At 35.3% G+C, this 27,297-nt stretch overlaps 3 protein-coding genes across 6 annotated transcripts; 1 reads left to right on the forward strand and 2 right to left on the reverse strand.

The window, feature by feature from the left end:
- Positions 9,139 to 13,611, reverse strand: LOC18782510 (protein trichome birefringence-like 43). Of its 3 annotated transcripts, none has more exons than XM_020559080.1 (6): positions 12,732 to 13,611; positions 12,389 to 12,638; positions 11,324 to 11,495; positions 10,238 to 10,419; positions 9,960 to 10,118; positions 9,139 to 9,630 (listed from the first exon to the last, which is right to left on the reverse strand). In XM_020559080.1, the coding sequence occupies exons 1-6, from the start codon at positions 12,754 to 12,756 to the stop codon at positions 9,330 to 9,332; spliced, it is 1,089 nt and encodes a 362-aa protein (XP_020414669.1). In that variant the 5' UTR covers positions 12,757 to 13,611; the 3' UTR covers positions 9,139 to 9,329. The 3 variants fall into 3 exon arrangements, with proteins under 3 accessions (XP_020414669.1, XP_020414668.1, XP_007216516.2); XM_020559079.1 differs by having other exon boundaries at positions 12,722 to 13,611; XM_007216454.2 differs by lacking the exon at positions 12,732 to 13,611 and having other exon boundaries at positions 12,389 to 12,682.
- LOC18782827 lies at positions 16,821 to 19,995 on the reverse strand. The gene is made up of 6 exons (XM_007215819.2): positions 19,813 to 19,995; positions 19,042 to 19,152; positions 18,729 to 18,945; positions 18,312 to 18,426; positions 18,050 to 18,214; positions 16,821 to 17,227 (listed from the first exon to the last, which is right to left on the reverse strand). The coding sequence occupies exons 1-6, from the start codon at positions 19,903 to 19,905 to the stop codon at positions 17,191 to 17,193; spliced, it is 738 nt and encodes a 245-aa protein (XP_007215881.1). The 5' UTR covers positions 19,906 to 19,995; the 3' UTR covers positions 16,821 to 17,190.
- On the forward strand, positions 23,032 to 27,062 carry LOC18784341 (heat stress transcription factor A-4c). Of its 2 annotated transcripts, none has more exons than XM_007216904.2 (2): positions 23,032 to 24,049; positions 25,702 to 27,062. In XM_007216904.2, exons 1-2 carry the CDS (start codon positions 23,834 to 23,836, stop codon positions 26,797 to 26,799), a joined length of 1,314 nt encoding a protein of 437 aa, XP_007216966.2. In that variant the 5' UTR covers positions 23,032 to 23,833; the 3' UTR covers positions 26,800 to 27,062. The 2 variants fall into 2 exon arrangements, with proteins under 2 accessions (XP_007216966.2, XP_020415187.1); XM_020559598.1 differs by lacking the exon at positions 23,032 to 24,049 and adding an exon at positions 24,074 to 25,033.

Genomic DNA, 27,297 nt, shown 5'->3' on the forward strand with positions numbered 1-27,297 from the left:
ATAATCCATCATCTGCGGACTTCAGGAATTGGAGACTCAAAGGAAATCTCAAACAAAGTGGCTGACGCCATTTGACTTTTCGTCCCTTATTTCGGTGCGAGTCTTCCTCTTCGTTTATTTGTTGTTGCCATGTGCAGCACCAAGCCAATCCCTCTTTCGTCTTTCTTTGGTTTTGACTTGTTTTTTTTTTTTTGTTTTTGGTTTGCTGCACAACACCAAGCTGCCAACAAAACGTGGCTATCCTTTTTTTTCATTTTTGTTTGTTTGTTGTTGCTATGTGCAACAACACCCAGCTGCCAAAACGTGGCTGCCTTCAACAACTTTTTTTTTTAGTTCATCGTGTCTGTATGCACAAATGCTGTTTCGTGTCTGTATAGCAACATCAGTGGTTTGAACAAGTTGGTTGTCTTGAGCCTTTCCTCCACCCCATATGACGAGTAGCATTTCTTGACTTCCACAAGTCTGCAAAGGGAACTAGCCTTTTTCTTGATGGTGGATCATTGTTATCACAAAAAAAATGATATTTGTGTGCCTTATCCAGCTGGTTCTTTTCGGCTTGGTGCCAAAAGTAAATGCCTTTTAATTTGATCAAGACACCCAAGGGATAGAAATCCTTCTCCAAGTGAAGTATGGATTAAACTCCTTATTGATTCGGAACTGGTGGATCATCCAGTGAAGTAAACTTCTTGTCCACATAGGATTGGGTTGTCTTCCTTATAAAAAGGAAAACATGTGTGCACCAGCAAACAGCCACAAAACGAAAGTCTTAACATTATTCTTCGTTTGCTTCTCCAGACCAGCACATAGCTTTGCTCAAGCCACCTGTTGCACCATCAAACAGAAGAGGATTTCACGTGGTAACCCACATGCCATTCCTTAGTTCTTCTCTTTTATTTGATTGAACTAACTAAAATTTTTTTTGGCATGGGCAGCAATAGCAGTAGCAATTGAAGAGCCTCCAATTAATTGGATGCTTTCGGGCTGACTTGGAACCAAAAGAGACAACTTCTCTTATTGTCCTTTGTGTGCTGTAACCTTCCCAAGGTCAATAACCCAAGACAAAGGGAAAGAGAAATCATCTTGCCTTTCACGTGGTAACCCACCCCTTGAACTCCCTTTTTTTTTCCATTGATTTTTTTCTTTTGCCTGTTTCCATGTTTCTGACCTCTTGTCTTCTCTTTTGTATGTAGAGGCTGTGCTGCCAGCTTGAAGGCTTTGGAGTTTGGTGGAGGAAACCATCTGTCATTTTGCTTCAGAAACCCAAGAAAGAACTTGTGGTACTTGCTTTGCCAGCTCCTCTTTTTTTGTTTGCTATTGTTGTACTTTTACCATTGCTCATATCCATTTCTTTTACTCAATTTCCAGTCATAATAAACCAAAGAAACATTCAAGAGGGGGAGGAGGGGCTGTGCCATACAGCCCCCCTTTTTTTTATTCCATTACCTTTTTTTATGTCCCTTGTTTTGTCTCTTTGCAAACAAAACACAAGAACAAAGTCAGCCACCATTTTTTACTCCATTATTTCTTCTTCCTTACTCCTTTTTTTTTCAATCAAAGCAGACCAACAGAGGGAGGGAGGGCTGTGCGTCACAACCCCCTTTTATTTTTTTTTCCACTCCTCTTTGTTTTGTTTCTTTGCAGCAAAACACAAGAAGCAAACCCACCATTTTTCTTTTGCTCCATTATCTCTTCCTCCGCTGGCTCTCTTCTCCTTCTCTTTTTTTTTTTTGTCTTTTTTTTTCTTTGCTGACTTACTGGCGGCAGCTGCCCATAGGGAGGCAATTCAATTGCCGTGCGCCCCTTTTGGTTTCGGATGCTTCATACAGAGATTTTACACAGGGACTTGTAATTACAAGCCTTCGCTCTTTTGATTTTGATCCCATGGTGGGTTCATCTCTACATCCATGATTTGAGGGATTCTTTGCTCCTGGAAGAGCTTATTTGGTGGTGCATGATGGAATAGACTATGCCATAAAACATGATGATTGAAATCATCATGTAAGGCAAACTTGAAAACACTGCTGGAGTTCTTTGAGCGGAGCCAAGCCTCGGAGAGATTCTTCCTTGGTTATGATGATTTCAATCATCATAGCCAAGAATTTATGTGGACCTTTTTATGATGATAGAAATCATCATGGTCAGGAACCCTTGAGTTGAATGGAACCTGAAATCTTGAGCAAAAAATCAGAAAATTGTGCCATGGAACTAATCTTTTTACCTTGAAATGGCTCTTTCCTTTCTCAAGGCTGCTTGCTAATTTTTATTCTTGCTATGACTGTTCTCCTTTCTGCTCTTTTTCTGTCCTCCTGCTGTTCTCCTCTCCTCTCTTTTCTTTTTTTTTTCTCCCCTCGTGTCATGCCTCTTATAGAGGCTATCTTATGATGAGTTTGAATTCCAGCTGATGACCACTTCTCAACCGAGATACTTATCTCTTGGTGTTTCAAAACCATTGAAATACATCTATTTTATTTTTAAATGTTTTTCTTGATAAGATTGCAGGGACAGAACAAATTCAATTCTAACCCAAGTCAAACTCTTGGCTAATTGCTTTTGTGCAAATTTTCCGTTCAACAATTAGTAATCTATTTTAGGACTAGTAATCTATTGTTAAAGTAATGGTGTTTTCCTTCTATGAATTACGCTAGTAATCTATTTAAAGTATTAATAATTTAAAGTCAATATTAAATTTAGAAATTAATGTTGTTTTTTTTTTATGAATTATATGACCAGTATTCTTTTTTATTATAGTTTTATGAATAATAGTGTACATTCTAATTATGTAGAAAAATAGTTTGATATTCTATTTGTTGTTTTGTTTTTAAAACATTTTTTTAATGAACCTATTTTTTCTCCAAATATTGTACCTTTTTTTTTTCCTTTATTACTTGTTTTATGAAAAATAATTTGATCATCTTTTTATTGTTTGTTTTATGAAAACAATTTTTTTTTTTTAAATGAGCCTATTTTTTCTCTCATTTATTTATTTTTTCTAATAATGTACCTAGTAAAACAATTTACCTTAGTATAATGAACCTATTTTTATTCTCTAATAATGTACTTATTTTTTTCTCTTAAAATAATGTACCTATTTTTTTCTCTCAAAATAATGTATCTTTTTTTTCTCTCTCTAATAATGTACCTAGTAAAACAACTTACCTAGTATAATGAACCTATTTTTTTTCTCTAATAATGTATACCTAGTAAAACAATTTACCTAGTATAATGAACTTTTTTTTTTCTTCTAAATAATGTACCTATTTTCTATAAATTATTGCGTACCTATTTTTAATTTATGAAAAATGTACGGAAATTTCAATTACAAAGTAATTGACCTATTTTTGTTAATTTTTTTTGGTAAATAATATACCTATATTTTTATACGGATATATTTATATTTATATTTATATTTTTCATAAGTACATTATTGGATATGTAATTTACATAATTTTTTTTATTTGCAATTTTAAGGGGCCATATGTTAGAGGGAATGGCAACCAAAAGAAATGAGGTGATTGATATGCTATTAATAGGGAATTTTAATTACAATTATGGCAGTTAATGAAATGCTTGAACTAAATTATAAATAAAATATGAAGTCTGATGGCAAGGATGTAAAAACATAGGAATACTACGACCTCTTATATCCTACTGGTCATTTAAGTTTGAAATTGGATTTTACACATAGATTTATAGAATGATGGATATATATATCTAGGAAATAGAAATTGTAGGGACCTATATTGGACAATATTATTTACCCAAATTCATAGAGATTGAGTCAGACTTGATTATATCTCCTTATTAGGATAATATCTGAATTAATGATATTATCTTATTAAATAAAGATAATATCCTATAATTAAGATATTATCCCTATTAATTAATTGGCCAAATAAATTGGTTCAATTAATTAATTTAAGGGATAATTTTCTTTTCCACGTGGCGTGATGTGATTGAAAACGAAAATATTTGCTCCCACAAATTATTTTTTAAAAATAAAATACCATAGCCTGATTCTGATGGGCATTTTTCGAACATAAGCAAGCAATTCTACGAAAGTCAACATAAATAAAAATACAAGTCTAGCAAGTTCAATCAAATCAAATAATAAAATATTCTGTTGCTAAACTAAGGCGGCGCTTGTCCCATTCTATTTCTCCACGAGGGCTTGCTGGTGATAAACGAGTTGTTTTCTCTGCCTCGACATATTTGGAAAGCAATCACAGAAAATAAGGACCTCAATCTTCCCACTGTCAAGGTTTGTTAGTGTCTTTTCTTCCCATTAGAAACTAATTTGTGGTCTTCACTTCTCATATATATAATATTCTTAATGAACTAATAAGCTATAGAGCTTAAGCTTTGAGTATTAATTGTAAGAAGTGTGAGTGTTTTAGAGTTTGTCTCTAGAAAGTGAGAAAAAGTGTTAGTTTTTAAAAATTGTATGCTTTTAAGAGTTGATTTCTTGTAATATTTTGTGTTTTTTTTTTTAGAAAAATATTTTGTGAGTTTAATACAAGTAATTTGTTTACTTTGTTTTGTTTCCAACAATTATATATTAGAATTATGTACTTGTTGTAAATGTATGAGTTGGTGGATGACCACCATACCTCTTAGCATTACCCTTTCTAATTCTATGTAACCAATACGCTAAATACCGTAGTTATAGGCTTGTAATTTATGAGTTGTTAATGTCTTCTTATCACTGTAAGCCTATAAATAAGAGGTCTTACTAGGATCATGACATATACAAGTTGATTGACATGAATTCTATTGTCTTTCTCTACTTTTCAATTCTCTCTACAATTTTTCCTTAGTTATATAACACGTTATCAGCACGAATAATCTTCAAGCACCAATGAGCTTGCCAATTATGTACGTGATTAGTGGTACCAAGAAGACAGCTAATCGAGATGAATATTGAATTCCAAATAGATAAATTTCTTATTTGAATTTCTATTACTTCGTTGATATGCATATTCTTATCTTACCTAAGTATTAAAATTATATTTTGATTTTGTTTTTGTAAGAGAATCATGATTTTCGTTAAAATCAAGATATTGTATTTTGTTACTTATCAATGTGATATGAATTACAATATCTAATTCGATTTCAGAGTATTATAATGTATTATAATGTATTTTGGGATTGACTATAGAAGAAAGCTCGTGGCATGGTGGCTGGCCAGAATCCGATTTCGGAGTGCTCTGGTTGGAGTGTTGCTTGTGGTTGGTTAGTGTTCTTGATATGTGCTATGATGGGGCTCCTGGGATAGTGGTCTAGGCTTTTAGAAATTTAGAATAAGGGGTTGAATTGAATGTTACTAGGCATTTTTTCATTTTTTATCTTTTAGCTATTGGGAGAATAATTGGATTGAATTGAATCCAATATTGTCAATGCATGCATAGTAAGAGTGTTTGTTTTGGTCATTTTTACTAGAATTAATGAATACTGTAGTTTCTAGGCTTATAAAATGGGTTGAGCTGGGCCAGTCCGACCCTAAGAGGTGTGAGCCCAAGTTCTAACCTATAATGCGCTTTTTTGGCCTTAGGAAGTGAACGGCTAGAGCCAAGCCAGCCCTATATTAAATATGCTAAGCCTAGGCCCTAAATATTTTCGGGCTTTTGTTGCGGGCCTATATGGCCATCTTGTTTTTTTGTCTTTTTTATATATTACTTTCTCAAAATTCTGCTCCAAGCTCAGCTTCATAACAGGCCATCTCTTCCCTGTCATTCCATAGATGAGTAGTACTAACAACAACATACAATACAAACATCCGAACCTTTCTTGTTATCCTTCCCCACCTTTTAAAGGTAAGATTTGTTCTTTTAGCCCAATATCTAAGGCTAACACACATGAGCACAAGGCTTACAAGTTACAAGACTCTAGAATAAAATGAACTCAAACATTCCTTGTGATTGTTACTTCAAAAGGCAATAAGAAATAAATACTGAGCAGAATTTTTAACTTCAAAAAATGGGCATAAGAGGATTTGGAAACTGCATGCAGTTTTAACTTCAAAAATGGGCAGGGGAGGATTTGGAGGCAGGGTAACATTGTGTCAGTTGTTAGTTTATATTGTTATTTCAAAAATGGGCAGAGGAGGATTGAAATTATTGAGATTAATTTGCATGCATTTGATGTCTATCATGTCTGTGTTTTTTGTGAAATTAAATTTTTGCGGTTTCATTATGGAGAATGCAATAATTTTGTGTGTGCCTTATGTTCAACATTCAGATATATATTTATATTTGTGATTATTGGCTGATTATTGGGTGTAGTTCAAAGGATTCTTCTGCAGCTCAGTTAGGCATAGCACAATGTTCTTCTTTGTACTTGTGGAGTTTGCTGTCTAAATTATTTAGTTTGCAGCAATGCATATTTCAATTTTGTTTTGTTTCTAGCTATATTTTCAATTTCGTCCTGGAAACTTGAGATCATATTGCGGTTCTTAGGATAGAGATGCTTGTTGTTTATGACATCACTGTCTTGTGATATTTCGCAATACCATTTAAGCTTTAGTTCAGTAAAATTTTATACAGAATATGCATTGTAGTTTTGCACAAACTACATTGCAGTTTCAGTAATTACAATTGAATTTTTGCTCTTTCATTGGCCTTCAACCTCACCAATTTGAAGAGTAGAGGCTACCCAAATGAGGAATTGGGTGGGCAAGAGAAGAGTAGAACTACCCAAGAACAAGAAAACTCAAAATTGGACTTTTGGAAACTGCATTGCAGTTTTCATTTAATTACAATTGGATTTTTGCTCTTTCCTTGGCCTTCAACCTCATCAATTTGAAGAGTAGAGGCTAGGAATTGGGTGGGCAAGAGAAGAGTAGAACTACCTAAGAGCAAGGGAACTCAAAATTGGACTTTTGAAAACTGGAAACTGCATTACAGTTTTCATTTAATTACAATTATTTTTGTAGCTGTTTTTGTTTTTGTTTTTGTTTTTTTTAACATAGTTGAAATCTACATTGTATTTTTGTTGCAGTTTCTGTTTTTATTTGCTGTTTTTGTGTGAATAAGTGTTGAAATGATTAATTTTTTTAATAATTAAACCGTTGATTGTTTATATAAATATTGTATAACTGAATAAATATTACAAAATCAAGTTTGGTGTAATAGTTTGTGAGTGAGCCTTCCTCCTTTGAGGGTAAAGGTTCGAGTCCATTCAATGACACAAAATGTGGTGGCTGGCGGTGGGATTCTGGCGGTGATTGTTGGCTAGATATGGACATGTGGCATAGTATGTTTGCTTTAGAAGGAGTAGCATTGTGTGTAATTTTGATATTTTTTAATGATATTTTTGTAAAATTAGGTATTACATTTTGGTCTTTGACCTTATACTGATTAGATGAAATTGTATTTCTATCTTCTAAATTAATAAACTATATTATGTTTTAAAATTAAAGCTCTTTGGTTTTATTTACCTCTAACCAATAAAGTTGACGTGTTTAAAACAAATAAAAAATCAATAAAGTTGTCGCTTGCTTCCAATAAGGACAATGAGAATAATGTAGAGCATGGCATACACATTGGACGGATAATCTAGGATGGTGATTGGCTGCCCTTGGCTTTATTTACAAGCCTAGTCGACAAACAATAGTACCCAATGTGACCAGACTTTTCACATATTATAATTAGTAAATGATGTACTGTGTGATGTGACTTTGTTAGGTTCAATTCAAAAGATTCTAATAAAGCGTTTAATTTATGAGAAAGGGGATTTGAGAATGGAAAATCATTTCCACTTGCATGTTTTGTAACTTCCATACTTGCGACATGGCCAAAAAAAAAAGAGGGAAAGTAAAAAGTTTTTACAGCTGTGATGTTCTAATAAAATTAAATCCAGCTTGATTTTATTCTTCTATTTTCAGTTATGATGTGGTTAATGAATTTGCACCATATACATGTCATAATTGAAACTCTTATCATTTTCTTGATCACAATTTAAAGGTCATTTCTGCAAAATGGGGCTTGGGAATGGGAAATATCATGTTTGGTAAGTCCAAGCATAGGAAATGGTTGCTTGATACATGGAAAAATAGGTGTGAAAATGAAATCCTCCACCCCCCATGGGTTTCATTTTCCCTTCCCATGGGAAACTAAAGCCTGCACTAAATGCACATTTGATTCATGATCATTTTGTTCTCATTAACGATTTTGAATTACAATATAACGTTAAATGCATTTTTTTTAATATCTAATATGGGTATAATTGAAAAATTAAATAAACTTTGTTTTGCATTCTTTTGCAAACCAAACATGGGAAAGGAAATAAAATGTTATTTCCTAGCTATTTTTCTAGAATTACAAAACATGATAAATGAATCTTCCATTTCCCATTACTTGGAAAAAGACATAAAAAATATTTCCCATCATTCAAAAGCTATTAACTAGCTTTCGGACTCTTGATACTGACCAAAAGACATGTTGAGACTTAAAATTGTTCTTCATGAGGTTATTATAGCACAATTTGTTTTCGGTTATATGGTTCTTTTTCATTCAAAAATTGGCCTATTAAAAAAATAAAATAAAAGAACCATATAATATGGTTAATGGGTCTGGCCCATAATATAGTTTGGGTATACCGGTTGCGTAGAGGCATGTACTTCATTTCTATTTTGTTACAAGGCCATGGATCCTCTACAGTTAAAATCATGGATGAGTTAATCAGTTGTTTTCTCTTTGATTCCTTCTGTTTTCGTCAACTGTTTTCAATGTCATTTCCTTCCTATATTGATGGTGACCACCTTGGAATGACAGATGCCTGAAATCTTTTAACAGTGGAAGCAAAAAAAAGTTGCAGAGAAGGTGTTTGATGAAATGGGGAAGTCTAACAAATGTTAAGTTTTACTTCTGGTTTACTCATTCTGCAAACCCTCTTCTTTACAAGGCTTCTATTAGTTACTTCTGGTATAATATTAACAGTCTTTTTCATCAGAGGTCTTCAGGTTGGGAGTTTGTTGGCTGCATTGATTTGACTTCATAGTGGATGTCAAGAGGAGACAAGGTATGATATTCATGTTTCACTTTTCTTATCAATGCAGTTGTAGGGTCTTGTAGTAGCCCATCATAAAGTATGGCCTCTGTATGTCCAAGAACAAATGAAAAGAATGAAAACAGAGAGCTCTAACATGAAAACTGATTATGTAAAACATTATTAATGTATTTCACTAATACAAAAGACCCTATAACCTTATTAACTCTCATAGCTAACTACCTCATTTGGACTAATATTTGACATAATCAAGCCTTGTTTTTAAAAGAATCTAAAAATCTATTTACGGACTATAATTATTCATCTCCGATTTTTGTAAAGAATGCCTAATTTTGAGTAAGAGCTGCATAAAGAAGCACATTCCAAGTATCAGGTACTCCGGCTAAACACCAATGGGTGCAGTCCAAGCCCCTGTGCCCACCAAGGCCGTAGACAGACGGGTGCCCATCTTTTCTAAGTTGTGAAAGAGTTGTAACATTCAGCAAATGGACTGGCTTTGACATGGTACGTAACACTTTCTCTACTACTTTCTCTGCTGGATGTGCTTCTCCTGGATAGTTTGGACCTGGTAGTGGGTCTGATTGTGCACTGCAGTTATTTGCTTGAGGATCACCCCACTCTCTTCCACTGAGAGACATCAAAGATTGAGTTTAATTAGAAACTATAAGAAACAGAAGTAAGATAGTAGTTTGGCTTAATTAATAGTATAGATAAGCTGTCACATAAGTATCAACAGATGTCATTGAAGAAGTAATTACAATTAAGCTAAAACGCTTCCTCCGAACTAATATCTGCTTTAGAAACTACAATATCCTTGAAGCTGGTGTGTGTTGGTATTGTGTTCGAATGATTTTAAGTTACCTAAATAGCCTTGATGCTTAACCAATGTCTAGGAATCTAAATCTTGACTAGGCACTTGTATAAAGGCTATTATCATAGATTGTTGAGCTACTTACTTGCTATGATCTGGAGAAACACCCTGGAAGAAGACCTTGGTTTTGTTAGAGTCCACATTGGAGTCTACCCATGTTGCCCAAGTGTGCAGTGCCTTCTCGTATGCAACCAAGCGATCCATGTCCTTATAAGTTTCATTCCCCACTCGAATAAAGTTCCATCTGCACCACATTTAAAAACAAAAGCTCAATCACTTGCAGAACATAGAGATAGTGGCAACCAAAAGCTCTAGGAATGAATAAACCAAATTGGAGATAGGAAAGTCAAATGGGGTTCCTACGGTTGCTTTCTGCCGGTGTGAACCCACCAATGCCACATGTTGAAGATCAATACGTCGACTCCGGACCACAGTTTGTCATCTTGAGTTGAGATTGAGTCAAGTTTTAGGATTCGGCCATCAGGTGTGCGTACAATGTTCACAATTAAGGCATTGCGGGAGAACAACAGTTTAACATTGTATTCCTGCAAATTGTAAAATAGGTATTCATAATGTAAGTATTTTGTAAAACCTGTCATGTAAAACTAATTAAAAAGTGTTCAAAACTTAAGAAAAGGAGTAGTTGGGTCTCACTTCTTTCAATTATCTGATAAATAAATGTGAATTATGTAGGTATTACATTGTTTTTCATGTTTAGTAACCTAACTAGATATGTCCCAGTACTCATTTAGGAATGAGAAGCTACATGATGACCTCATATGTGCCCAATTCATTACTTCATGATTATAAACACTCAATGTTGCATTAAAGTCCAACTTGGAAGAGATCTATTTTGCTAATCATCATACTAAATTGACTAGTTCTATATGGGTAGCAATCATTGTCATACGGACCAAAGTGCAGCAAACATAATGATTTCGCAAATGAACCGAACAATAGCATATAAGAAACTCTCAATTTTATGTCTGAACATTTTCTTCTAAAACTATTATATCATTGATATATACATGGAGTTTCAGTTGAGGGATCTCTCAAATAAGCTTATTTGAGGGACATCCTTGTAGGGCACACTCCGTATTGCATTTCACTAATCCAAACCGTCTATTTTGTAGATACTCATTCAAATATCGTCTTTACAAAAAATCACTTGAATCCGATATCATTTGACCACTCAGTTGAATTATTGAAATTTTAGTACTTTTTTGAAGCACCGTGTTCATTGATTTTGTAAGAAACAATTGAATATTGAAACAGTTTCCAATTTGTTTAATTTTTTACAAGGATGATCTATGAATGTAGACTTAAAAAATAGATGGTTTGGATCATTGAAAAAAAATCGTAGGGGACCCTAAAAGGTGTTCCTCAAATAATTTGAGAGATCTCTCAATAGAAGAGATAGGTCAAGTTGAGAGACAGTGATAATCTCACCAGGAATGTGAATGTGGAGAGTCCTCCAGTCCTGACCGATGTGTATTTGGCCTCTGGAACAGATGTATAAAGCATGCAGGTAAGTGACTGCCATTGGTTCAAACTCAACGAGTCCCCAATAAACATGATGCTTTTCCCTCTAAGTTCTGTCAACAAACGACTACCATTGAATCTGCATCATAAAAGTTTTATACACAGATCAATATCATCTTATAAATCAATACCAAAGTTTTATCATGTCTAAAGTAGATGCTAGAGTTATACAAGATTCGTAAAGAGATATTTAGTGATATACCTATTTCTAGCACTAATATTATAAATAAACCCTACACAATTGAATTTCTATAAACAAACCCAAAAAAAATCCAAAAAATGACAGCTGGCCTTATTGAATTTAATATTAATTATTAAATTACTTTGATGCCTTATTAAGTGTTTTGGGTATTTTTATGAGATTTTGGAGTTGGGCTTGTTTTAAGAAATTGATGGCAGTTTTGTAATTTATAAGAAGTTAAAAGCTTTTTTGTTATGTTGTAAATGAGCTTTGTGTGTGTTTCTAAAGTCCATTTCATATGAGGTATTTTTATAATTTGGACTCCCATATTGGGTATAATAGTGAATCTCCTATATGTAAATTGCATGATTTGTATAAATGTATCATCTTATGTCACAAGACTATGAATGTGGATCGGACATTCAAATTCGTACATGCCATATGGTAAGTTTGGCAACTTAGCATTGAAAAAAGGCAATCCTAGAACTAGAAGTTCTTTACACCTTGTCTAGAAGTATGCAAGGAACCAAAGTGCACGTCATTTATTAGAATGTGAAATGCTACCCACCAATCTCAAATATGTATGGTAATGATGAAAAAACCAAACGAAAATACCCCACACACAAAATGATACAAAAACATATAAGGAAAAAAGAAAAACAAAGATCCAAACTCGAAGAAAAAATTGAGGATGAAGTTTCATTTGAATGTATAGTCCACTTTGACACTTTGGTGATAGATATAACATGTATAAATGCATTAAAGGTGATGTAGATTAAAGGTATAGGTACCTTGGTAAGCTGCAGGCAGAGGGCTGCCATCTATATTTGAGGTAGTCTCTATCAGGGCGACCATTCTTTACGCAGTCAAACACTTTCTCAAGGAAGGGGCAGCTAGGCGCGGCATAAAGAGGATATGAATCATCAAAAACCCAGTTGCCTTGAGACACATCACAGCCGTCGATATCACTCCCTACAAGTCCTCCATGCACTTCGTGATGCAGAACGGAAAGTACAATTAGCAGTACTAGCGTAGCACCAACTGCAAAAGCATCCATGTTATCAGAGAGACAGACAGATAGAAAGAGAGACTAGAAGGTTGGCCCAACTCACAAGGTAATATACCTATACATACATATATATACGCACAGAGAGAACATGAAATGGAAGAATGTACATGTATGGTGAATGTCATGGGATTTTTTAATTTATGTGCTTGTAGTTGCAATTAAGTCTTCCATAATCAAGGAAATTATGGAGATTGGGATTTGGTTTCTTTTCTGGTGTTGGTATGTATGGACAGAGAAAGAGAAGAGAAGGAAGGAAGTGAAAGGGAGGGAGATGGGAGTTTCAAAATGGGTTGGTGGAATTAGAGAGAATGTAGATATCTAGGAGGGGACATATTGTAGCTGTCATAGGTTGGTTTTGGTAGGGCAACAGTCACCAAAGGGTTAGCCCAAAGATTATGGTCAATTAATTAGCTGTCCAATTATTTCACATATTATTATTCCCAAAATGATCTACTATGTGTCCGCGATATGATAGTATTTTATTTGTTAGAAATAAATGAGTCTTCGAATGAACAAATAATTCTACGTAATTAGATTTTCTTTTGGGTTGTTCTTCCATTTCGGCTATGCTAATTTGCCTTTCTAATTTTTTCTAACAAAAAAGAAATTTGACTGTAATATAACTCTCTTATGATGGCTTAGAAGATTGATTTGGGGACTATTAAGAATAATTGTTTTTTATGCCATGCAAACAGGTGACCTGTATTCCACCAGAAAAAGAAGATGGGACCTGTAGTAGAAGCCATGACTCCTATAACAGAGAAAAGAATTGCCGTGGAAGACAAGTAACCTTTTTAAAAGGATGGAAAAAGAAAAAGAAAAAGAAAAAAAAGTTTTAATATACTATATGTTTAAAAGGTAAAATAAAAGAGACTTACTCATACTAATTCCACTAAACGTACGCATTCTTGCAAAGCTTTACTCACTCGACCAATGCACCTTCACCTTCTCAAAAGAAAGGCTCGAAGAACTACTATGGATGATGATATGAAATATGAAAACAATAGCAGCCCCTGCCTGCTTTTATATTAGCCAATTCCAAACTCAAATAGAGTTGTTGTATAAAAGGGTCAAAAGAACTATGTTCTATGAGTTTTGCATGCATTGATTGAAACATTTTCAAAAATAAAGTAAACCAATCCAATAATGAATTGGATTAACAATACGGCATCCATGTCAATTGGAGAAATTATAGAATACTACAATAGTATGGTTACGTGTTATAATATAGATGGACAATAAGGTTTATTTTTCTCCTTTTATAAAATAGCATCAATACATATCCATTTATATTATAACATATGTACAAAATGTACCATGTGATCATACTACCGTAGTATTTCACAATCACTTGTCAATAAGGAATCGAATTAACAATCCTACGTCACTAAGGAATCATCCTTCTTTTTTTAAGTTTCATTTTTAAAAAAAAAATTCTAATGTAAGGGGAGATTGAACTCGATATAAAGGGGCAAGCACAATGCCTCAGCCAACTAGCCTAACCCACATATATGAGAAATTCTTGTCTTTTAAGTTACTAATAAAATGTGCACAAAACACCAATATGACCAATCTTTTGGTGACCTTGGAATGGCAGATGCCTGAATCCTGTAAGAGTGGAAGCCAAAAAAGTTGCAGAGAAGGTGTTTGATGAAATGGGGAACAGAAGACTTGCCTCTAACAAATGTTAAGTCCTATTTCTGGTTTACTCATTCTGCAAAGCCTTTTTTCTTCTTTACAAGTTTCCGAATATTAACAGTCTTTTTCATGAGATGTCTTCAGGCTGGGAATTTATTGGGGGCTCCTGTTGAAGAATGGACAGTTGGTGGAATTGCATTGATTTGACTTCATAAAGGATGTCAAGAGGAGACAAGGTATGAAGAAATTAATCATTCACTGTTCTTATTAATGCAGTTGTAGGGTCATAAGTTCAATCTAAAGTGTACACGGATGGCACGCTTGCATACAGCCATAAATTAAAGGAGCGCGCCAATGAGTTGCTGCAGTTCCTGCGACCGCAACCTTGTTGCAGGCTCACCAGACAGGAAAGCAGTGCACACACTCGGTACCCCGTTGTTAACCTGCAAATAGAAAGTAGAGAAATCTGATCAGTTATATTTAGAGATATAATTTGAACGGAGTAAGCAACTGATACAGTATTGGTTCCGAAAAACGGAGTTTTGAGAACAAAGTTCAACCTGAACTGCAACACTGACTTGAAGAATTCCCTGTAGGGTCTGGAAACGTGAGAGTTGATCCCCTTCAGAACTGCGAGGCTCTTCAAGTTCATTTCGTAAAGCAGCTGTCCGACTATTAATCATTCCCAATGGCATTTTCTACTGAGGGAACTCAAGCAATTCCGATTTGGTAACCAAAAGCCTGTTCACAAGACCTAGGAATGAACCTGAAGATTCCACTGGTCTTCCAATCCACCTTGAGTCTTTCCATTTTTCGTAAATGGGGTATCAAAAAAGAAACGCTCAAAGACTCGTGCACAAACACTACCAGTGGAAAGAGAAAAGATTCTCTCCCTTCTGCTTCCCAAATCTTCATCTTCCATGACTGAATCAACAGCAGTTATCTGAAGGTAGCAGACACTAGACTGCAATTCATCTGCCTTTACCTGCCTAGAATCTGGAATAATGTGCAAGGTGTGATTGCCATCCATCCCACACTCATATATATGACTAAGTTTCTCCACTATGTCACCTAGCCGTACATCACAGGCCTCCCTATATGCACATTCCTTTCCATCTAACTTTCCAAATCTGCCACCGTAAAACCCAACCCTGTCTGTAATATGTTACATCAGTGAACGGAATTGGACTTGATTCCTGCTCAAGGATTGATTCATAGATATTAGTAAGCATCGTGTGACTTTACTCAGCTGTCCATATGCCCTCCTGCTTTTGTAAACTGGGATAACAAGTTCCAGAATGCTTGCACAAAAATGAAACAGCTCGCCTTGAGAAAATAGCTTATTTGTGAGTTGTAGTACTTCACGGCGGAGTCAACAGTAAGTTTTGATGCACCATATCCTTCTACCTCAGCTGCAGAAGTCTCAGAGCAGATCTCATTGCTGACCATTGGAGAAATTTTACGTAGAGCAGTTATGTGATCTTTAGAGAATAAAAATAGGCTACTAGCTAAAAGTAAACTAGTGGGAACTGTTTTACATCAGCTATACAGATCTCAAGTACTGCAGATAGAGAAAAGATTGGTATAATTATGCATCAAGCTATACACGGAAAGTAATTTCAATTTTACATCAGCTCTTCTCATAACTCAGAATAGCCAAAATCTAGCAATTATTGCTTTAAAGTTTTCAACATAACTGCTGCCACGTTGTCAGTCAGCGCGGTTTTGACTACAATTAACCCGGTACACGCCCACCACTTTGATAAATTATTGACTTTTTCAACTTTCACGTTCCAATTGACTAAAATCATAAATCTCAATTTAAAATTACCCAACAAAATGGAAAAAAAAAGTCCAAGAATTTGTCCAAATTGCACTAGTGTCAGACCCTAAACACATTTAGTCCTTCACAATCTTTTGAACTACAACTAAGAACAAAGTACGTAGAATAAGGTAACAACAACCAAGAAAATATGTCAAAATGGTGAGGGGAGAGAGAAAATTAGATTGGTTAGTTACAATCAAGGTCTAAAATATCGATGATATCAGAAATATTGGTAGTCTAAAAATGCGGGAAATTATCGATATCGATAATATGGGTGAGACCAGTTTATACTGAAAATATAATTTTAATAAAATATACATGTATTATATCATAGGTGAATTAGTAATACAATGTGATGGTGTTCCCGTCATCTAAAGAACTCAAAACAAGTTGCTTTCTTATCTCTTAAAGAAAAAAAATTCTTTTAATTTCGATCCATCCATACGCCTACGTCACCCGAGCTGCTCCAAGAAATTGGGTCTTCATGTTGTTTGGACCCAGACGATAAGTTTTTTCTTATTCTACAGTTAGGAATATTTTGTTTAAAAAAAGTTATGATTCAATGAGAATTGAGAACCAATATGAAATATATTGACTTTTTATTATTATTATTATTATCTATAGGTTTGTTAAAGGATTACATGAGTATGTGTAGAATCAAATGATTGTCCAAAAAGTACAGAAACATTCATTATCTGGATTCTTGTTCTGTCATAATGGTATAAAAGTAATGCAGGAAACACCAAAACAAACACCAAAAGTTTTAGAACCCATCATTTCTAGACCCAAGTGGTATTAGGGAGATCCACTTTATACATACCACAGTAATTACATCAGTGAAATTTTAACTGCCACAGGCACAACTGAGGAACTTGATTGAACCCAAGAAGAATAACTGTAATTCAATCAATCCCTTTTTTATTTTTCTTTCTGTAGGAATGATTACTTAATCACTGTTGATTTTGTATACATAAGTACATGTTCGAGATGATGAACATCGTTTATAGGTATAATGTCATTTGCTGATCTGATAATGAGAATGCCTTGGCCACCAATGCTTCTCAAAGTTTAGGAACAATAATTTGTAGGAAACCATCCCTGCACCAGTAAAACCTATCATAATCAGTTTCTTGTGCATAAAGCCGAAAAAAAAACATTAGAATAACTACTATATGAATTTACCATTAGTTTGACTCCATGATCTGCACGCTAAAATCATGCCAATATACAAGGAAAGCTTCTCGAGGCCATTGATTTGGAAAACATAAAATGCAACAAAAATGTATTGCAGATCCTCAAATGTATTGAACATTTGAAATCATATAAATCTGCACATTGTTTTATTGTGGAGGGGGGAGTTTTAGATGCATGAGCGGGGCAGTGTTTGATTGTCATATGTAATATCCGAATCTAATGGTCGTTTTGAGAGCCGTTAAAATGCCTGTGTATTTCAAACTCCATGGCTAGTGTATGAAGTACTAATCCCTTAAAGCCAGAAAAAACATACATAGCAATTCATATGGATGTGGTCACAACATGGAAATATAAGCATAATATTTCAACATTTGATATCTATCGACAGAAGACAGACTGAAAGTAAGTTCTTAAAGGCTCCCCAAGGCAGAGAGTTCAATTAGAACTTTCCATATTGAACTACTGGTTGACATATCACTAGCATGTAAGAGGAGGTGCCTCTTGGAGTATGAAATATCGCTGATGCAATACAAAAGTCTACTTGTCTCGAACAGCATTTTATGATTTTTTGAGTAAGCCTAAACTTCTTGTTACAAATCTAATTTAATAGACCAGACTAAAGAAAAAGTGTTCCATTGAGGGATAACCAGTGCAGCACATCGAGAAGCAGAAGCATGCAATAAAGAAGGAAATCAAGGAATACGGTTCAATGAAATTCTGACTTACAAAAAATCAGCAGAGACACTGTCCTTGTTCACATTAGGAGGAAGGGGCCACGCAACCTGATAAGGCCCTTGTGAAATCTCTCTTTTATGGTATGTAGGAACAGAATCATTTGAACAACCTGCCACTTTCCAGAACCAGGTGGAGCGTTTACCTTTTACAGTCAACCTGTCACAAATTGGCACTGAGATCAGGTACAATATTCAATTCAAACTTCTAATGATATTGTTCATGGAGGATATTAACAATTAAAGGCAAATCTTACTTTTGATCATCGATCTCCACTCTAATATCTTTGATATTGACACCTGGAATTTCAACTGTTATAACATAGTTGCATTCTGATTCTGCAATATCCATTCTCGGGGACCACTCAATTCCTGCGCCAAAATCAAGAACAAAAAGTTCAACAAGACTTCTCTAATTCTTGCTTCTTTTTAAGATATAACTCTCCCCCCTCCCCTAAAATTCACACCAAAGATATTGCAAGACTGGTTCTTTACAAGCCTCCATACACTGATAAGTGCAAAAATATCTAATGCTTTAAAAAGATTCTTCCTAGTCTTAGAATCATATTCAATGTCAAGACTTGTTCTTTGATATTTGCATGTTGCTACAGGGTTGTATTAGTGAATTGATCATTACATCACGAGTTCATTTATTTGGACATCAAACTACTAACCATTTGGTTCGGAAGAGTGTACTTTCTTCTTGGCATATAGATGTTTCTCTCCACTTACTGTTCTTGGTCTGGCAAACTTAGGCTCGGGAGCAGTTAATATGCTACCTTGCGCCAGGTTTTGGATCATTTCTGTAGTTGGTAAGTTTGGTCCTATCCTCGAAGGTTGAGAGAACAATGGAGCTTCAGAAGTATTGTAAAAGCTTTCATTTGCAGTAACCTGCCAAAATGTTTTAAAATCAAAGACTGCAACACTGAATCATTGCCTAGGGACCTTTATAGACATATGTAATCGAGTGTAGCAAAATACAAGCACCTCTTTAATCGAAGCCTGCCTCATGAACCTAGCTTGAGAAGCAGATGCTCGCCGAGCAAAATGCATTTTATTGTCCCGCCTAGCCACAGAGTTTAAACTACTGCTGCAGTTCTGAGACAAAGAAGACAAGTGGACTGATCATTCAAGCCAACTGAAATTTGCGGGAGAAAACAAAAGGAAATGAACTTTTCAGGAAAAGAAAAACATGTTCTAGTAAGGGAAAGCGAAAAGGAACATGACACACATAATAAAATGTTACCAAATGGTGGCTAAATACATACTTGAGCATTTGAAAATCCAGATTGATTCTAAAATCTAGGTCTTCCTTCCAAACACAATTCCCTTACACCCTCCTTTTGCCTAGTTGTCCACTAAATACTGTGTGTACTTATGAAAATCAGCTTTGTTATAAAACCACACATTTCTTATATATGATGTTTAATTTCAAATGCTAAATAGAATTTTTGTAATGTTTCTCTTGCTTAATTATGAAATTCATGTTCATTTGAATTTACTTTTGATTGCGAATAAAATACTATACATAAAAAATAATACTATTCAAACAGTAAGTGTCATAACTAATTTATAAATTTCCCACCAAAAAGGGTACTAACTTCTAAATTTATATACGGACAACGGTACAAGAAACGAAGATATGCCCATCAACCCAAATCATGAAAAGCCAATTGGTGGAATTCGTTCCTGCCGTTTTCTTATTAGATTTTCCCAGGAACCAAACAGAGGGTTGGCAAAGAAAAGTGGAAAACTTACCATGGGGAGTACGTGAGTTGCAGATACATCATCAATGGGTGCAAAGTGGGCAGCAATCGTGTTGATTCTGCGCCTTGCAGTTTGAGCCTCCATTTTTGTGGCCTGAACTCCTGAACTTTGCTAAACTTTGTGGCGAATAAAATTGGGCGAGGAGATGAATGAATATCAAGTGACTGAGTGAGTTGAAGTGAGATATTGTTTTGAGGAAGGGATAATAGGTGGGGTCCTTTAACGAAGATTCATTAGATGCCACGTGGCAGAAGATGGAAAAAAACAAATCATATTCTCAGATTTTTTTTATGCATGGTCAGAAACGAACAAGAAGATTTTTCATTTTGTAGGACAAAGGAAGAATTTGAAGCGACTGAAAAATATATTTCACCCTTTGTAATTTCGATTACTCAAAAAAACAAAAAAAAAAAATCTAAGGATTTTACGTACTGAAAAGTTTTTTAAAAAGATATATATGAAAATTGGGTCAGGGGCTGAGGCGATGATTGCTGAATGATCTAAGCTAATGATCTGAATTGTACATTTTTGTAGATGCCAAGTCAAATATTGTTCCTGCAAAAATTCACCCAAATATCAGTAATCTTATAGTCATTTGGTTATTATCCTCAATATTTCTCTGGTTTATCAAAAATTATTTTATTCATGTATTTATTCGATAAAATGTAGATACCTAAATGATTTCGGATTTGGGTGAATTTTGGTAGGAGGATATTAGAGCCTAAAAATCAAATAGTTTGAATCATTAAGTATATTACATATATTTAGGACATTTTCTATTGAGAGAGGTGATAGCATACTAAACTCACACACACTATAAGAATGCTAGGACTCGAACCCAAATTCTTGTTAAAGTTTCTTTACAAATTGATCACGATTCACGAACAATGCCTCATCCACTTCCAATCTAGTTGATAACATGAATCATATAAAAAAAACAACCCAGCGTTCCTCAATATCTTCCATCTTCCAACTTATGTCTGTCTCTGATCTTGGTTCTTGTGTAATTTGACCCACCATCCCTTCACCATATTCTTTTCAGCCTCACTGGTACTGCATACATCACCCAATGATTTCTTCTGTTTGCAAAACACATACATTCATGGGCGGAGAATCCTTTTATTAGATACTCTAATGTTCAACCTAAATTTACTATATTTAAAAGCCTTGGATAGCCAAAATCTCCAATGAGTTTTGAGCACATGTTGAGATCCAATGATTGCAAACGTATACTGGATATTATCTTTTTCCTTTATGGCTTGCTCTTGTTCTAAACTTAATTTGGTTGATTTCTAGGCCTATTTCTTTGCTTCTTCTCTTTTCACTCCTATGGACCAATGCTGGATATCCTCTATATGTTATCTGATGTTTGGATTATTCAGTTTCTAACAAGACCTGATGGTCATTTTGATTGAATTGGTTTGTTTGCCGGTTTTACTTCCCAACTCACGAGTCTTACAATCCACCCCTTTTGGGGCCATCGTCCTCACTGACACACTTTTAGTTGAGGTACAACTCTGATACCATTCTGTCATGACCCAACTTCACTAGCAAGATATTGTCCCCCTCATGATTTTGTTTTTTGGCTCAAACTAATGCTACCTTGCCCAAAAGACCCCTCTTTGGTGCCAGCAGTGGTGCATTTTCGTCCGACTTACCATTTTCGCTATTTGTTATCGGTGTGCTGTCTTAATGTGCTTCGGCTTTTCTCCCATATTGTGTGTAAAGTAGCATGGTTCTTCAAATTTGACTAGCTCCTTAGCCGTTTCAACTGTTTTTGAAACTCCGTACTCCTTCATAAAGTAACGTCCTAAGGCCAACGATCAGTTTATTCTTGTCATGCCTTTCAAGAATGGCAAAATCCTCCTGGTGAACTTTGATGTCAAGCACTCCTCGTTGTTGTTTTTACAAAGGGATCATATTTTCTTTCATTTTCGTGCCTATGAGGTTAACCAATCACCTATCACCAACAACTAGATTTCCTTTCATCTTTCTTGGGGCCCAGCGTTCTCGCTCGCACATTCATGGTCGAGGCACAACTTTGATACCATTTTATCACGATCCAACTCCACTAGCAAGATATTGTCCACTTTGGGTCTACCCCTTACGGTTTTGTTTTTCGGCTCAAATTAGTGTTATCTTGCCCAAAATTCCTCTCTTTAGTGCCGGCAGTGGTGCATTTTCGTCCGACTTCCCATTTTCGCTCTTTGTTGTCGGTGGCCCTAACATTATCTTCATCTGTTTAATGTCTTCTTTTAATGTGCTTCAGCTTTTCTCCAATATTGTGTGTAAAGCAGCATGGTTCTTCAAATTTGACTATCTCTTTAGTCGTTTCAACCATTTTTGAAACTTTGTACTCCTTCATAGAGTAACTGATTCCTCCGACCATGAAAGCCACCTCCCAGGCACTAAAAAAAATTCCCATAGTCGTAAGCCCATTGATCAGTTTATTCTTGTCTATGGGCCTTTCAAGAGTGGCAAAATCCTCCGGGTAAATTTTGATGTCAAGCATTCCTCGTGGTTATGTTTCTGATTTGTTTTCATGTACATCTTATATAGGGTTTCCTATTCCTGTATAAATTCCTCTCTTGTATTATTTTTACAATCAATCAAACATACAAAGTTTACATATAATTTCTCAGGACAGCAAGCTCTTCCTCTTATCTCCAAGTTCGAATTTCCTTTCTCATAGATAAGATTAATTTAGAGTAATTTAATTTATCGTTTATATCAAAATAACCAAAACAAATTCAAACAGAACAAAACGAAGAAAAAAAACAGAAAACTCAAACAAAATCCTATCTTTAATAGGATTGTAATGGATTTGAGGGTTGTGATGGATTGTAATTGGAGTGGATAAGATATGCTAAAAAAAAAGTGTTGGGTTGTGATGGAGGGACACCCACAATCCTCATTGACTCATTTGCTCTTAATTTGTAGCAATAATTAAACCAGATAATGTAGTAATAAGTGAAAAGATAAAAAGAAAACAAAAAAGGTGTGGTGTGTGTGGAGAAGAAGTATAAAGAGTAAGACTAAAGACCATTTCTCCTCCACTTGTCTTCTCTAAAGTTGAAAGTTGAATGAAAGGCCATGGCAGTCAACGCTGGTTTGCTTTACAGGCATATACACTAGTTTTCCCTGTAATAATAAAATACCAATATTTTCTCCCATTTTTGTCTCCTTTGTTGTCTATACGACCATTCAAACTTCTAAGTCCGTGTCTTTGGAGACTTTCAAACCAAACAAAGAGAGACACTTTGCATATATATATAAAAATGAAACAAATCCCACGCATCGACTCAATATATTTCAAACGCGATGCTTTAGACTGCTAGAAAATTCAAAGAAAGTGATCCTTTTCCAACTCTTCTCCTTCTTCTCTCTTGCTTTCTCTCCAAGTTGCGCGTCTAGATTGGGTTAGAAAGTCAAAACTTGTGCACAAACAGAGCTAAAAGTTCCTTCGTCCTCCTTCACAATCTCTAGCTGCTTTCCTGTGTTTGCATAATCAATCATATAATTCACAACCCACTTGCTGGATTGGGCTAAATCTTTCATTTTCTTTGTTTCTTTGATTTTTGGTTTCATTTGAGGCAATCCCAGTTTTGGGTTTAGCAGAGGAGAAGCTCTCTTTGATTGGCTTGGAGTTTTGTTGGGTTTTAAATTCCCCCAAAAGCAGATTTGGATGCCAGTTTTGTTTTAAATGAATTTGAGAGATTTCAAACTACATACTCATTTTGATAAATTGTGAAAAAGAAAATCCAGCTTTCAGATTCTTTGGAGTTGATGCTCTCAGGGTCTACTAGCTGTTAGTTGATTGAGTTTGAGGTAATTTCATAACTTTGTCAATCTTGGATTGTAGATACTGCCTTCCAAGGTTTCTGGGTTTTGAAATTCAGGTTCAAAGAGTTCAGCTTTTCACTAACTTCAGCCAGATTGAAGTTGAGGATATTTGATCCAATTGCCAATCCATATTGAATCTGTGGTTTAAAGTTTGTGGGACTTGTGAATTATGGAGGGGACTCAAGGTGGTTCTAATGCACCAGCGCCTTTTCTTACAAAAACATATGACTTGGTGGATGACCCCTCATCCAACCGCGTTGTGTCTTGGAGTGAAACTGGTTGTAGTTTCGTGGTTTGGGATCCCACAGAGTTCGCCAAAGAAATGCTTCCCATGTATTTCAAACACAACAACTTTTCAAGCTTCGTGAGGCAGCTGAATACATATGTGAGTTCTTTAGTGTTTCTTTACTTTTGGAGCTTATTGATTTATTTTCAATTTTCTGTCTTCGTGTCTTGTTTTTGTTTTTATTTCCTTGGGAAATTATCCATTTAGATATAACATGTCATTTTCTTTTGTGCTTGATTTTTGGTGTCATGGGTTAAACTCAAACAAATGATAGAGTAGTCGCATTACAAACTTCAGAAATGATTAGTATTTCTGCAGATTATATGTTTTGTTTGAACTTTCTCGTAAAGTTTTGTGCTTATACACGCTTTATTGCCTTCCAAGTTCCAACTAGGAATGTTTATTTTGCTTCGTAAATCTATCTGTTTATCTGGTCTGTTGGAGTATTTCTGACTTGCAAGCATGCTAGTGTTGTTTTGGTTTGTTTATAACCAAAATTTCTGGATGCTTGTAGTTGTTTGTCTGTCAGAACTAATCTTGATTAGCAGGTGGTCATAAGAACTTGGTGTTCATAGAATCAAAATGGAAAAGCGTTTAGTTTATGAGAAGACTGGAATATGACCGCTACCATTAGCCCCTCTAGCTCTGAGCCACGAAAACTTTTTCAACATATACCAAACAGGCAAAAAATTCTTAGATTGAGAACAAGAGTAAATGGGGTCTGAACTGTGAAGCTGACAAATGGACAAACCTTGTCTTGGAGAAAGGCTCTCTGAAGATGATGGAGAATTCCATAAACACTTCATTTGATTGGCAATCGCAAAGCAGTGGTTTTTTATTCAGTACCTTTTGGATCAACTGTGATAGTTCATGGCTCTTATTATTGAGGATGCTGTTCAACCTGAAAAGGACATGATTTGAAACTTGATCAATGAGGTTATTTAAAAGGCTTGTATAGCAGTGTTTATTTAGCTTGAAGTGCTGAGAGACATTGAGTAGGTTGGTTTGCAGTTGGCATACATGGTTGGGCCTCACTGGAAAGGTTTTCAAGACATGCTACCATGTTGGGGCTGGATTTCTGAGGTAGATTATAGATTAGGTATCTTTGTGGTTTGTAGGTCCTTGTGTTTCCTATGTTGTGTTACTATTAAAAATTCAGGGGCACTGTCTTATTTTAGAGTCGTATGGTCACCGCTGCTAAGAGGAGTTCAATAATTGGGGTTATTGCCCTGGTTTGCTGAGATTTGTTGGAGGGATTTTCAGGGTGATGGAGAAAGTATACTTAAGCTATAGAAAGATTATATGTTCTCTCCCATCCAAAAAGGGAGGTGGGCTGAAGTCGAAGAGTTTGTTGAAATTAGTTTTCCTATACTACCTGAATTTTTCCCTTCAATTCCCAAAACCTGAATTAGATTCTGTCTGAACTTACCTTTATTTTCTATTTAATTAAAGGAAAAAGGGTTTTAGTTGCAATTGATTAGGCTAATGCTACTGTATGGTTGAGAGATTAGAGAGCTTATCCAGGGAGAATTTAAACAATTACTCAAGCGATTTTCGAAGCTTAAAATAGTTTATAATGGTCTTAACCTGTGTGCTTGATTTTATATAAAAGCCAGCCGTCTAGTATTGTCTAATCTACCTCCATCGGTTCATTTTTTTTGTTTTTCTATGTTTGCACCTGCATTTTGTTTTTCGGTTATTAATGTGTGTATGGTTCTTAATTGTTGAAAGTTTGTGTTCTGTATGAGCAGGGGTTTAGGAAGATTGATCCTGAACAATGGGAGTTTGCAAATGAGGAATTCTTAAGAGGAGGAAGACATCTGCTGAAGAAAATTCACCGCCGCAAGCCAATTCATAGTCATTCGATGCAGAATCATGAGTATTCTTCAGTTCCTTTAAGTGAGACAGAAAGAGAAGAATATGAGAAGAAAATCAATAGACTGAATCATGATAAAAGCTTGCTTGAGTTAGAGCTACAAAGGCATCAAAGAGAGAATCAAGAGTTTGACTATCAAATACAGATATTACAAGAACAACTGCAGAAAATGGAACATCAGCAGAAACAGTATACAACCTTCTTGGCTCAACTACTGCAGAAACCAGGATTAGCTTCTATACTTATGCAAAAATCAGAAATCCATAACAAAAAGAGAAGATTGTTGACATCTAGCCACTTTCCTGATGATTTCAAGATGGAAATTTTGAATTTGAATACTCTGAACGAAAACCTGGGTACAATTTCAACTCCCATAATAAAGTTTGACCAGCTTGAGAAGATGGAGTCTTCCTTAAACTTTTGGGAAGATTTTCTACATGGGATCGGGGAAGCAATGCCTGAAGAATTAAATGATATTGGCTCGTTATCTCAGGCCTCTCCCATCATTGTTACAGAAATACAAGACCCTGGCATGAATAGCAGGCCTTGCTCACCTAGATCGCGTTTATCTTCGCCAAATTCAATGAATGTTTCATCCCCAGAGGTGGTTGGGTCTGCAAATTTTCTTGACATCCTTGCTATAACATCAACATGCCACAATGTTGATTTCAGGCCAAAATCTTCAGGGATTGATATGAACTCTAAGCCCGATAGTGCTCCTGCGGCTGAGGCCTTGAAAGAAATGGTACAGGAAATGAAAAATGCCGAGCCTGCAGCGGCGAATGATATGTTTTGGGAACAGTGCCTGACAGAGACCCCTGGTTTAGATGATGCGCAGGAAGTACAGTCAGAAAGAGGGGATAGTGATGGCGGAGTGAGCGATACCAATCCAGCTATTCAGAAAAAGCTTTGGTGGAACACAGATGTAGATAACTTCACAAACCAAATAGGGCGCCTCACTCCAGCTAGTTGACCGGTGAACACTTGACGTTTCAATGTTAAGATTTATACTATATAAACTTTAAGTTGGAATTACTTAGTCCTGTATTTTCTAGATATTCCAATTTTTCTTTAGCTCATTCTTGTGGTGCATATTTATTCTTTCTGATATAGCTTGTACTTAGAGATACAATAAGCTAGAGACACAAACTTCTTCACTGTTGTATGTAAATGATATCAGGTTTCCAGGAGTTTCTATTGCTGATATATATACCTTTCCTTCTTTTATAATTTGAATGTAACTTCACTGTAGTGCTACATTTAACTTATTTAGACCTTGCTAGCTTGGAATTGGTTTCCATTGACAATTTATCAGGAATCAGGAGGCTTTCCTTAGGCTTTGGTTCCGATGAAAAAAGACGATAATTTTTCCATGTATATATGTCGTTCAATATGGTCATGTTTGATTTAGAATATTTTTCCTTGTATATGTGGTTCAACATAATCGTGTTTAATTTAGAACTTTAGAAGG

This window comes from Prunus persica, chromosome G3, assembly GCF_000346465.2.
Source record: "Prunus persica cultivar Lovell chromosome G3, Prunus_persica_NCBIv2, whole genome shotgun sequence".
Lineage (NCBI taxonomy): Eukaryota > Viridiplantae > Streptophyta > Magnoliopsida > Rosales > Rosaceae > Prunus > Prunus persica.